This window comes from Paramormyrops kingsleyae, chromosome 8 (genome assembly GCF_048594095.1).
Source record: "Paramormyrops kingsleyae isolate MSU_618 chromosome 8, PKINGS_0.4, whole genome shotgun sequence".
Taxonomy (NCBI): Eukaryota; Metazoa; Chordata; class Actinopteri; order Osteoglossiformes; family Mormyridae; genus Paramormyrops; species Paramormyrops kingsleyae.
This window is the reverse complement of record NC_132804.1, coordinates 17,171,067-17,184,329: the sequence shown is the minus strand read 5'-3', so window position 1 is coordinate 17,184,329 and position 13,263 is coordinate 17,171,067. Positions and strand designations below refer to the sequence as shown.

Sequence of the window (13,263 nt, the reverse complement as noted above, 5' to 3'; positions counted from 1 at the left end):
CTGTTCGGTGGTCTATGTTTGCTGGTCTCCCAGAGTGTGTTAAGTAGCATTCCGCTTGCCCCCCATGCCCCCCCCCCCCCTCCCTTTTGCCCCACGCTCCTGTTCGGGGGGGGTTATTGCCCTTTTGGGTGCCCCTCCAGGAGAACAGGCCTTGATGAAGGAGAGTTGGCCGCACGTTGGGTGGTGTGAGATGTTTGTTCAGCCCCCTCCCATCCTCCTGCCAGTGAGAGGCACTGATGGAGCTGCACTGCCCAAGTCTCCAGCCCCCCCACCCCCCCAAGGCTGATGTCCAGCAGCCCAGGCTCCCTAAAGGAGCTCCGCCCCTCAGTCGCCCATTGTCATGTGACCTGTAGGACACGTGACCCGAGGTTATAGGCGTCCACAGCCCCCCCGCCTCCAGCCCCATGTGGCTGCGCTGGGCATGGAGATGCCATGTGGGTACACGTGGAGGGGGCCGTGTGTTGGGCTCTGCTGGGTTCACCCTGGATGCCTGTGCCTGGCTTCAGTCCTGGCTTCAGTCCTGGCTTCCCTCGGTACCGTCACTGTGGCTGTGTAGCCGTGCTGTGCAACTGTCCTCTTTGTCGCCCCCTGGAGTGCCGGCGCTCACGGTGCATCTTCTGCATCACAGGGCCAAGGGCTTCCAGCACCAGAGGATGACCAACGGTGCCCTCAATGTGGAGATCGGGAACCCGGCATACAAGACCTACGAAGGGGAGCCCGACGATGACGCCGGAGAGCTCCTGGACGCCGACTTCACCCTGGACCCAGACAAGGTACTTCCCCTCAGGGCTTAAACCCCCCCCCTCCCACAATAGACAGAGACACCAATCCCTGAAATCAGAAATGGGCAGATCTGTTTGGGTCGCCTTGTTGTGCTGTATAGTGTCATATAGCAATAAAATTGGTTAGGATCATGAAAAAACTTTTACTAACGTAGCTTCCAAAGACTATATTTCTTTTGTTGGGGATGATGGGGTGGCATTGATTTCTGAACTTTAGACTACAGTAAATTCAGTTTTTCTTTTATGATGTAAAAAATTAACTCTTTGCTGGAGCTGCACCTTATGACATAAGCAAAGACGCAAAATGCTGACTTGTAAAAAGCAAGGCTTGGTTTCCAGCATAAAGACTCACAGTTAGTTACAGTTACACAGTTAACTTTCCACCTGTGTCTAATGATTTACCTTTGTGAGTAACTTCCCCAACAATGCTTGTGTTTTGCACATGTGCATGAAAGTAATGGCCATCATTTTGCTCTGTGCCCCCCCCCCCCCCCCACTGTAGCCCACCAACTTCACCAACCCCGTGTATGCCACCCTCTACATGGGCGCTCACAACAGCCGCAACTCGCTGGCCAGCACAGACGAGAAGAAGGAGCTTCTGTCTCGAGGGGAGGAGGACATGGGAGACCCGCTGGCATAGACTGATCACCCCCCCCCCCCCCCGCTCCCCCGCCCCCACCCCAGCATTAGCATAGCGCCACCACTCAACAACATCCCCCCCACCCCAGTTTTGCCTTTTGAGAGCAGAAAAAAAACACAGCAGAAATGCCTGAACACTGTATAAAATGTACAAAATGAAGGACTACTTTTGTATGTGACTGCAGTATTATATTTTGTTCTTTTACAATTCTTCTGCTCTAAAAGAAAACAATTTTCTATAAGATTTGTTTTTTTTTTTTTTTTTTTGTCCTCCCCCCCCCCTCCCCTTTACCCAAGTAGCCACTACCTCTGTGCAAAATGAAATGGGGGGGAAAAAAGAACGACAAAAAAGGAACAGTGGAACAATTTAATTTTTTATTTTTGTATGAATTGTATAGAAAAAAAATCGTTCCATTCGAGTGGAGTGTTGTTTGACGTGGGAGAGGTCAAAGGTGAGGCCCGGGCCCCGGTGAGGGCCCCCGTGGGGCCTCGCACATGCGGTACTGGCGAACGTGTGCAGAGGGCAAGCATGGAAGTGTCTGGAAGGCGATGGCACATGTCGGCAGAAGCCCACCTTCAGTATTTCTGTTGTTTTCTCAGAGAATGATTGTGTTTTCATCCTTGCACAGACTAAAATGATATATAAATATATATAACTTTATTGACAGAGTTTTGAAAGTATCCACAGGAACACAAAACACATACCTTAATATAGCAAAATGTATGTTTGTGTGTGTGTGTGTGTTGTTTTTTTATTTTTTAAGCATTCCAGGGTGTAGAACTGGCTGTGTCTGTGAGAGGCCACGTGAGGGGCGCTTAGCACATTCCAGCGCCGTGACGCTTTCAGAAGGGTGTGGCCCACCGACAGAAAGGCTCCACCCCCGGCTCGCTGGCCGCAGCCAATCGGAAGGGTCGCTCACCTGCACGGTGACCATTGTGTGCATGGGTGGCACCTTGGTAGGGGGGAGGAGGGGGGAGGGGAGGTTGGATTTTAGCAAGAAGCTGTCTTCAGGATACCGGTGTGCTGATCTTGAGTGGAGCTTCCGCCTTTATTCACTAACCTGTCCGCTTTGGGCTGGGTGAGTCTCACATTCCTGTTTAGGGTTGATTTTTTTCTTTTTCTTTTCTTAAACACCTTGTGCTTCTCCGTTTGTGCGCTGGTGCCCATGTCCATGTGCGTGTTTATTGCCCCATCCGTTTCCCGGACAGAGCCCTCGTCCCTTGCCCTCTCGTTCCCTCCTTTTGCCTGCTCCTAACGCTGCCGTCTATCCACCGATTACTCCTCAAAGCTCAGACACTTTCTCGTGCTGTTCAGATGCTGCTTCTTTTGGAAGTGAGCAGCCATATTTTAATGCATGTTCAATGGAAAAAAAAAAAGAAAATAATTAGCGTAAGACGTCCTTTCGCTTTAGCCCACATCACATCAGCTTCACGCAGTGGATTCTGACTTTCATTTCAGCTCAGTGTTTTTTTGTTTTTGTTTTTTGATTGAGAGAAGAGTACAATCATTTTACTTAAACTTTTTCAAAATCATACACTTTGGATTTGTTTTGATTTTTTTTTTCCATTTTATTTTTTAATAAAAAAATGACAAATAGCTTTTATAGTAGAAAATGCATGGTGGCTCAGCCTTTCTGGAAAGAATAATGTTTAATTTTTTTTTTTGCTGGAATACTTTACAAACTAAATAACAAATATTGTTATAAATAAACTTTTTAAAAATGTACAGGAATAAGTGGTCTATTCAATTTCTTTCGCTGATGTACCCAGGCTAAATGACTGCAACATTGTTTAATTGCAGTCCATGACAGTCAGGGAGACACGTTGCTTTCTGCAGTTTGGGTAGTTTTTACCTGCTTAGTCATCCTACTCATATTTTTCAAGTCAACCCCCACCCACCCCTAGACTGACTGGATATAACAAAATCCTAAGGACATTAAGGAATAAAGGTCCATAGGTTATAGTATGTTTATGCGTAGCATTAATAAAATCAAACACTGTCAAATCATACAGTCACAATATGGTCAATCTGCTGTTCTTTCATGATTGAAAATGTATCATATCTATGGTTTGTGGTTATCAACAATCCCCCCCAACACACGCACACACAGACACACGCACCTGTATTTAGTTAAATGTCTCCGAAAAACTAATTTCCAGCCATGTCCCCTAATGGCTTTCCAGAAGCCTGGATCTTATTCAAAACGGGACAGGCTTATGGCAGGAGCTATTCTGGACGGTAACCCAAGCTGCACACACACACACGGGAAATACCCCGATCCCAGTCACGATACCCTTAACCCCTACCCAGCCCTAACCTTAACCATAAGTAACAAGACAAAATACAAGACTTTTGGCATTTTTACTTTTTTTTATTGCACTCACAGATATTTATAAAACTGAGGTTTTCCAAACGCGGACCTGAAAAACGTCCCCAAGAGTAAGGAAGTTTCAGGTATTTACACACTTTGGGGACATTTTGGTCCCCAAATGTGACAGTCACTCACACCTAAGGACTGTTTAGAGATGCACCGAAACTGCACACCTTTGGACCATACAGCAGACTGCTGTGTGCTTGGACAGAAAAAAACACCCGGGAAGACAGTCTTGGAGGGCAAACATGGTCATGTATAAAAGCCTTAAGTTTTTATTGGGGAGAAAATTAGAAAGTGTCTTTGAGGCAGTCCATAGTATAAGAACTTCACACCGGTAAAATGCATCCTTTTCCCTTTAAATGCAAAAGCTGCGATTCCTCCCTGAATGCAGTGTTTATGATCAGCTGCAGTGAAGCAGTGGCTCCCTTCCCTGCTGTGAAGCACAGGAGCACTGTGTCATTAGTGAACAGGTCGCCTCTGGCTCCAAGGCCCCATGTTTAAAACGCACTTCCTAGCAAAGCGTTAGAGCAAGTGTGTCAGCATAAAGTCCTCCCAGAATCCAGCTAAAAACAAGACAGCTGTGGAAAAAAACAACTTGACAACATGACCAAACATCCAGTGGCCTGTCCTGGTCCACTTCTACACATACGAAGACATTTTGGTAACACTTTACTTGAGGGGACACAAATAATTTAGCAATACACGCTCACTTGATGCATTAATCATTAACTGAGTGGAGTTAACTGTTACTATAGTTCCTGAATGGAATAAATGAACTCTCATGATTGATTAATGATGAACAAGCATGGGATCAGTACATAACTAACACTTAGTTACTGGTTAGTTAATGCATTAAGTAGGCATGTGCTATTATCTGTTTCCACTCCAGTAAAGTGTGACAGACGTTTTGTTACCATGCTTTGCAGTCCAGTTCAGTGTATCCCTTGTTATAGCAGAGGAATGCCCAGACCGAGCTGATGGAATGTTCCTCATGTAGAACCATGTGACCTCGACCCCATTCCGAAGGTCTTCGACAATAACAGTTTTGCTTACCTCCTTAAATAACCATTTTGCGATTTTTAAAGCCAGAGTATACTCACCATTCTATTTTTACAGTATTAAATATTTTAGGACTTGTTAAACAAAAGGAGTACAAAAATATTCAAACTGCTTCAAAAGATTCCAGATGGAAACAAAACTTTGGCAGTACTTTTCAAGGTGCTTGCTTTACGGGAAATGCGAAAAGGTGGCACGTCGGTGAAAGAGGAGAATCTCTGCAGTCGTGCAGCACAGTCTGCAGGAACATAGCATTAGGAGAGCAGTGCGTGTCCTCCGCACAAGCCGCATCACAGCAGCGCAGCATGCCCGTGCAGCCATTTCAGGGTTAATCTTGCTTTTCATTGCACAATACACGGAAAACATCATAGAGTCACATGTTAATACAAAAAATAGTCCATCGAGGTCTGTGTGCCGTTTGTGGTCCAGTCTCAGTCCCATCGGCTTCACTCTGCATGCGGGCCAGAGTGTCCGGAAACTGGACTGACAGACACGGTTCCGGCAGGAGGATGGGGGGCCTTTGGGGTGGAGCCTTGAGCTTAATGCAGGGGGTTTTAAGGACGTTTCCAGCCACTCCTGATGACGGCGTCAGCCCGCCGGAAGGGCTGGCTCCTGAGATCTGTCAGGGAGGGGGGAGAGAGAGGCAGAGTCAAAAGAGTCCAAGGGTAGAACACATGCTCCAGTGGTCCAGTGGTGCACAGCAAGGCAGGTCCTGTCAGTGCAGTGCACTTAAAAAAAACTGTTAAGATTTCATCATTATCAGACTGCTGATTATTATTTAGCTTATCTTGTCTTTAACAGGGCTGCCCATAAGGGGGGGGGGGGACTTGTACCCTAACTGGAAATGTAGAAACAAACGATTGGAAAGATAAACCCGAGCCCAGAAAACTGAAGTCCAAATACGACCAAATATGGTCACACTGTTAATCAACAAGTTATAGGGAGGGCAACAGCAAGTCTGATAGAAGCGGAAGCCGAAGCAGAAGCAGAGACAGCAAGCCTCTGCGGAGTAGCCATTTGGATACGACACTGCAGGACCATGTGGGTCCAGCAGACAGAGACGTGTGGCTGACATGGTGGAAGGCTTTCGTTTCCAGCTGCCAAAGCCTCCGTATGATTTGTCGATCACAGTGCAGCTCCACAAGTTACATGTCAGTGACAGTCACAGACGTGTCACACGGGTTAGAAGAATGTGATTGACAGTGGATTGATGGGTGTAGGCTCATGTGACACAGGGGGGTGTGACGAGGACTAAGAAACAAAATTTTTCACAGCTCTCATTTTTATTCAGGACCAAACGTTCTGCTTTAGCTGCCATTGGTTAGGTGGGAGGGCCGACTTAAGTGCCTGAATATGGCGCTATGACAGTGTTTTTCAATAAACTGAAACACTTGATCCATTAACTTCCTCCTGTCAAACAATCTCAAACAATGACAGGAGAAGCTGTAATGTGCTGTAATATGATTTCTGGGATGTCTGCTTGCATTTGCAAGGGGTATTTGTGGGAGCAGAGAACCAGGCTGAAGGTCTTCAGTACACAGCCATCCTTAGTGCTGAACAGCCTTACTGAGCACAGTCTTCAGTCCAGCTGGAGCGGTCAAACCACCATGATGGGGGGGGGGGGGTGTTAGAGATTGAAAGTTGGCACCCTCAGTGGCAGAGGGGGGCAGGCGAAAGGCAAACATCTTTCACTAAAATTCCTGAAAACACATTTGTGGTGGAAGACATCTAACTGCATTGGTCCGAGCCCATATACGGTTGGGGATCTTAAAACAACCATGACTGCAAATAAATGAAACATGTAAACATCAAGACATCAGCACTCCCCATAAAGAGCACCCCGATATACTGATATGGACTGGAGGAAATGGAAGCCCCCTCTATAAAGTATGGACATCAAACGTGTTAGTGCTCCAGGCCCAGTGCAGGACATGCAGGGCATGCAGGTGGGTGCAGGCATGTGCGCAGGAGAATCAGGGTTTCTCAAAGAACCTTGACCGGGATTGGGTAGGCTGCCGTGGGCCTGGGGGGGAGGGGGGCGGGACTATCAGGCGCTGTCGTCACAGAAGAAACGCAAGCCCCGCTTGGCAGTTCGGGCTGTAAAGGGGGCGCTCTTCAACACTGGTGGGGTGGAGGTGTCACAGAGAGAGAGAGAGGACAGGTCAAGCCCAAAGCCTTCCTCTTCGCCGGGCACCGTTTCCGTCCTGGTTCACCTCCTTCTGTCATGAGACAGCTTTACCTAGAATTATACCCTGATGAAGAACTCCAGCATGAACCTGGATCAACAGCCTAGCAGGTAAAATAACATTTAAAGACAGAAACTCATAATGGAGGGTTGCTGCTTCAAGGGGAGTAACCAAATTGCAAAGGTCCTCAATACAATTGGCTGTAGTGACATATCCAGCTGTATAACTAGGTAAAATTTCTTAGTTGCTTTGTCTTTGTTTTACTGTTTTACCCAAAACAATGACTGGGTAAGATTAGTCTGGACCTAGGCTTGGATGCAAGTATGGAAAGAAGGTTGTAAAGCAGCGAAGGAGGTGTTAATATCGAGAAGGATCATATCCTGACATTTATTTGGGTGAATGAGTAACTGGGGGATTCCCTATTAAACGATCGGCTGTCGTCGTATATTTTGACTGAGCACCGCATGAAGTTTGGATGGGACTCATGAGGACTGGGTGGACCTTGCAATGTCCGAAAAGGTTCATGCTCATGGCTTCCCCCCAAACGCAACTGAGGAGGCTGTGGGTTCCCCACAGAAATGCCAAGTGCAAAGCCGCACCTGTGATGATGTCCTCGATGGTTCCGTCTTTGCCCTCGTACATGGGCCTGTGGTCCCTGGCCTGTCTTCTGCGAAGCTCTACAATCAGGTCCTGCTGTTGCTGCCTCTTCTTCTGAGCCTGTACCTGTTGGACCCCAAGTGAGTGTCAGCTGATCACACGAAAAAACAGGAGTGCAAAAAAATGTCTATTTCAGACTAAAATGGAAAACTAGGCAGGTTTTATGGCATTTCAAGAGCCTATCCCTACCACAGGTCATAAAAAATCATGTCACAATAACAATTGTTTCATTAATCTTAGCTTTAACCCAACAACCAAGCCTAGCCCGAACACTGAGTTATACTTAGTCATTTGACTAGAACTATGAATTAAACCCTCAAATGAAAACAAAGGCCACCCATAGTGCTAACCTTAACGTCAAACCAAACCCTAATACGGACCACAAAAAAAATGTACGATGGCCTATGTAGTGTTATATCCAGTGATGTCTAACCATAGTTTTAATCACAAAAGAAACCCTCACCATAGCTCAAACCAACATGTAATGTTTCATTTTCCATAGAGAATAAAAAACAATGCCATTCTGGTTTTTATCCCCGCCCCACCCACCTGCGGGTGACTGACCATTTTTATTCTCTCTCATTCCTCCTTCTGCTAATAAGAAGCTCACATAGCACAGATTAGCTGAAGCCCTCCTAGCCAGTTACCCCCACGTTGACAGGAAAATACTGCTAAGACCAGCTTGTCTGACACCTCGCCCCAACCCTCACCCCAAACATAATATACTCACCATTGAACATCAATAATAGCACTGAAATTACTTTTTTAGTATCTGAATAAGTCCCTATTTAAGGCCAAGGCACTGCTGGGATTAAAACCAGGATGTATTCTTTCAAATTTCCTGCGTTGGATCAATAAAGCACAGGCTCCACCCCCACCCCCACCCATTACCATGAGGAGGATAAGCAGGAAAATTATAGATGAAATGAAGCATATCCTTTTGTCTAAGTACAGTCGTACCTCAGAACTCGAATTTAATCCGTTCAGAACTCCGGATCGAATCCTAAAATGTTCGAGTTGTGAGTAAATTTCCTCCATAAGAAATAATGGAAAACCAATTAATTGGTTCCCGGCCCAAAAAATTACATCTAAATATGTTTTTTTTAGCATTTAAACACAAAATGAACCGGATAAAACAAGAAGAGCATATACTGTACTAAACACATCTAAGCACATTTATCAAAACAGTAATTTGTAAAGTAAGAAAATAAATGTATCCAAACAATGTGTAAAGTTAAAAAAAACAATATGTCCTGCCCCGATCGTCCGCTCCTTCCGTGAGCCACGCCCCCTCGTTAACCCCGTGTGGAATCCCCATGTGATCAGCTGTTTCTGGTTGTTGTCATTAGTCCTCTGTATTTTGTCTGCGTTTCAGTTTGTTTCCCCAGTCCAGTCATTGTATTGTCCGTCTGCGTTTTGCCTGCCACCTGTAATTAAACCCCGTATTCCCCGATACCCTGACGTCTGCGCCTTTGTCTCCAGACGTGCCACGTGACTCATTTCCCCGCGTGTATAAGTTATCTTAGGTCGGCGTTCACGGTTTGACTTCTGAGATTCAGATCAAGTTCTAGGTAATTTTTTTTTTCAAACTGGTTGGTTCGACTTTTAAGAAATTTGAGTTCTAATGAGTTCGAGAACTGAGGTACCACTGTATATTCATTTAATCTCACATTTGTGCTCGGCAAAAAGTTATGTGTTGACATTAGTTACTGAATGTGCCTTTTTTGTTCCATTACAAGTGTATGAGGGGGCTCTACTTTTGGGTCCTGTTCCTGGGTCTCCTGAGCAAGAAGCTTCACTCGTAAAGCCTCCTCTTGCTTCTTCCTTTGCTCGTTGTCTTCTACTGCATCCTGTGAAAGTGAAAGCCACAGTCTCCATATGAAGGCGATTTGTTCCCAGAAAAGCGGAGCACTGCCTTGGGACTTGACCCTTTGATCTCTACAAGTACATTTTGTTCAGGTGGCTCTTGGAGAAAGAAACGGGACTCGTGCAATTCGCTGTGGACACTGTGGGGAAGTTACTCACAAGAGTAATCCATTAAAGACAGAGGTAGAAAGGTCAGGTCCAGAAAGTACAATTCCAGATCAGGGTTTTGCTTCAACCAACCAGCTGTCACCAGTCATCAGTCACAGAGTACTCGACTGGTTGGTTAAAACAAAACCCTGGTCTGGATTTGTACTTTCTGGACCTGAACTTCCCACCTCTGTCTGTAATTACTTTTGTGAAGAACTTCCCCAAAATTGGCTGTGGATGCAATGACATTTTCAAAACAAATTGTTCTGAATGAAACCATGTGGGGGTTCAAGGGCCGTCACACTGCAGTGATCATAAATCTGACTCTCAAACAATCTTAGGAAGGACAGAGCTGGCAGCGAATTACGCTGGGCTGTTGATGATTGGAATAGTGTCAGCTGGCCTTTACTGTTGATGAGCGTCTGACATCCTGTCGGCCACATAAGCATCACCTTCCCACAAAATAAAAGCACGAAAGAACTCAAATATGAGAATGAGAAGCCGAATATGAAATCAGAGGTTTTACTGGACAGGGGAGCTGGACACAGCTTCTGCACGGATGGCCGAAGAGGGAAGGGCAGGGATGTTTAGATTCCTCAAAATAATCTTACCTTGTAAGCCTTAATGAAGCGTACAAACACAGGGAAGAAAATGGAGGGGGGGGTAGTCTTTGGGTTCTCCCCAAAGTAGTGAACCACGCTGCCAAACGCCTCCTGCAAGGTGGTGAAAAATGAGGAGAAATTATGGAGAGCAAAATATGCCTTTAAGAAGGCATTGTGTTGCTGGACAGTGTTTGCTGAATGTTTAATACCAGCTATCTCCTTAATCTCCACAACTCTCGGTTAGACATACAGTTAAGGGTCTTTGTTTGTGCCATCAAAAGTGAAAATGTATATAGTTAGTAGGAGCTGGTCTTTGAGGTCTTGCACAGGGTCAAGGTCTTGACGCTCGCATTACATCGCCGGGGGAGCACCTCCGCCATCTTGGCATCCTTCTGCAGTTTCTCCATCCGTCCTTCATTGATCTGCAGGAAGCTCTTGAGCACTGCGTGGTCATGAAGGCTGCTCTCCTTACGGATCAGCTCCATGCCTTTAGCCAGCTCCCGCACATCCAGCAGCACATTCTCCAGGGAAACTGGACCCGGCAGTAAAAGAGAAGCCAGGGGAACACATACATAGCAGATTCGATCATGCACTCACACACAGAGTCAATATCTCACGTACATTCAATTTAAAATATAGCAACAACAAGTTTACCACTGGCTGCTTTGTCCACAAAGTGTAGCTCACTGGGGAAAACGGCCAGTTCAGGGTACTTCTCCTTCACGATGAGAGCAATGTAGTGAAGAAGAGTCATCTTCCTGTCCGTGGATTTTGTGTCCAACAGCTGAAGGCAGAAAAGGCATCAGAATCACTCACTAAGCACAGTTTGCCCCAGGGTGGCCGTGCTGTTATAGGTGCAATGGTTTCGTGTATCTGTCTGACACTGATAACGCATGAAGCTGCTATTATTGCAGAAGGCAGGTTGTGGCTGTGAGCTCATGAAAAACGATGGTCTGGATTCAGTGTCAAAATTACTATACAGACGCTCCTCTAATTACGAATGAGATAAGTTCCGAACAGCCGTTCATGACTCGAAATGTTCGTAAGTCGTTATTCAACATCATTTAAGGGTATACGCAAGTACAAAGATCTAGGATGCTGGGAGTACGCACGCTATGCTGCTGCGCGGCGGGAGTAGCGGCCAGAAGTCGCACTAAGTGGAACTGGCGCGCAAACAAAAATAATTGATGTGGCGGACAGGAAACGGGAGCCCAAGGAAGACAATTTGGACTTGCAGTCCTCTTCGGTCGTATGTCTGAAACTTCGTAAGTTCGTAAGAATGTTCGTAAGTAGAGGGGCGTCTGTATATACAAAGCTCAGCTAGAAATAACATATCACATTTACATTCTTCTTCATAACTCACCAAATCCAGGCTCTGCAGTTTGAACCCATACACCGACCCTCTTTTACCGCTGTTCATGTAGTTCCCCAGGGCTAAAATAATCTGTAGGAAAAAGACAGTTCACTGCTTGGATACATTTTTCAGAATGGGAGAGAGCTACTGTCTACATAGCAATTGAAGAAATTGGGCTCTTAACATGCGCTATTAATTATGACCTGGTTCAATGCCAAAGGAATCAATAAAGTAAGAAATCAGTCAGGGATTCCAAAGGCTAATTACTAATAATCTGCTGAGTACTCAAAAGATCCAAGTCTCGTGCTGGAGAGCGACATAGCTGAGGACAACATGCTAATCTTTGGTTTGGCAACAGAAGCAGCATCACAGATACCAAATGGAGCTTCTGACAGAGTTGGCTCACCTCTAACATTCTCTTCAGCTTAGGGGACGATTTCACTGAGGCAGATGATGCGATTATGGCATTGAGTTGCTGGATGCGGGAGACATTAACACATAAGAGCAGAGCTTCTCTTAGACGACAACCATGACACAGAAAAAAGTTTATGATATACAGGCAGTCCTCAAGTCACGAACAAGATCCATTCCCTAAGTCTGTCTTTAATTGCAAGTAAGTTGGAATAGGTGCATATGGTCCTTATTTAGCATCAGTTAAATGTTTGTCTTAGTATATAGTATTTATACTATATGGTCAAAAGTATTGGGACACACCTATCAGTCATTAAATTCAGGTGTTTCATTCAGACCAATTGTCACAGGTGCTTCACCACTGCAAAACATTTTGGACAATTCTATGAATCCAGTTTTTTGGAACGGTTTGGGGAGGGCCCTTTTCTGTTCCAGCATCACTGTGCCCCAGTGCACAAAGCAAGGTCCATAAAGACATGGCTAGTTGAGTTTGGTGTTTGACTTTGACCCTGCCCACACAGAGCCCAGACCTCAATCCTGTCGAACACCTGTGTGATGAGCCAGAATGACGATTGCAGGCCAGGCCTTCATGTCTAACATCAGTATCTGACCTCACAAATGCTCTTCTGGGTGAATGGACAAAGATTCCCACAGACACACTCCAAAATCTTATGGAAAGCCGTCCCAGTAAAGTGGGGGGGCCATAGTGATGCCTATGGAGTTAGAATGGGATGTCATAAAAGTTCCTGTAGGTGTAACGACTAGATGCCCCAATACTTCTGTCCATATGGTATATTTGACCTTTGGAGGCATATAAAGCACTTAAGAAACACTTCCAAATACCCTACAACATCTTAAGAATAATAATACAGTACATAATAATAATAATAATATTAATAATTCAATAATAGAAATAGCTACATGCAATACTGTGCTGTACCTTGAGCTAACGAACCACAAAGTAATGTGTGCATTCCTTATCATGAACCATTGTATTCAACAAATTTGTAATATAATAGGCTTCATGGTGTGGAAGGAAAATTTGGCATTGGTAGGTCTGGGAGGGGAGGAATATTGGGTCTGTTATATCTTAGGCCTTAGGCAAGAAGAGATTGTTTTGAATACTGTGTGACCTCGTTTCATGATAGCTGCCTGCGGTTAGTTCCGCAGACCCTGTAGAGAGACCGG

The 13,263-nt window shown here is 45.4% G+C and overlaps 2 protein-coding genes across 9 annotated transcripts in view; one reads left to right on the top strand and one right to left on the bottom strand.

Moving 5' to 3' along the window:
* The window catches only part of LOC111855263 (low-density lipoprotein receptor-related protein 1-like), a 99,735-nt gene extending 96,588 nt beyond the window's left edge, over window positions 1–3,147 (top strand). For all 5 annotated transcript variants that reach the window (XM_072715340.1, XM_072715339.1, XM_072715337.1 and 2 more), the window contains 2 exons: window positions 629–773; window positions 1,285–3,147. In XM_072715340.1, the coding sequence (XP_072571441.1) occupies window positions 629–773; window positions 1,285–1,422 (283 nt within the window). In that variant the 3' untranslated portion in view covers window positions 1,423–3,147. The remainder of the gene's footprint in view (window positions 1–628; window positions 774–1,284) is intronic.
* A 625-nt stretch (window positions 3,148–3,772) lies between these two features.
* LOC111854016 (formin-like protein 3) overlaps window positions 3,773–13,263 on the bottom strand; it is a 35,678-nt gene continuing 26,187 nt past the window's right edge. For 3 of the 4 annotated variants that reach the window (XM_023831563.2, XM_023831597.2, XM_072715341.1), the window contains 9 exons: window positions 12,071–12,139; window positions 11,674–11,754; window positions 10,965–11,094; window positions 10,682–10,842; window positions 10,320–10,421; window positions 9,453–9,545; window positions 7,638–7,761; window positions 6,845–6,973; window positions 3,773–5,471 (listed from right to left, as the gene is read on the bottom strand). In XM_023831563.2, coding sequence (XP_023687331.2) covers window positions 6,900–6,973; window positions 7,638–7,761; window positions 9,453–9,545; window positions 10,320–10,421; window positions 10,682–10,842; window positions 10,965–11,094; window positions 11,674–11,754; window positions 12,071–12,139 — 834 coding nt within the window. In that variant the 3' untranslated portion in view covers window positions 3,773–5,471; window positions 6,845–6,899. The remainder of the gene's footprint in view (window positions 5,472–6,844; window positions 6,974–7,637; window positions 7,762–9,452; window positions 9,546–10,319; window positions 10,422–10,681; window positions 10,843–10,964; window positions 11,095–11,673; window positions 11,755–12,070; window positions 12,140–13,263) is intronic. The other variant, XM_023831580.2, reaches the window with a different exon arrangement.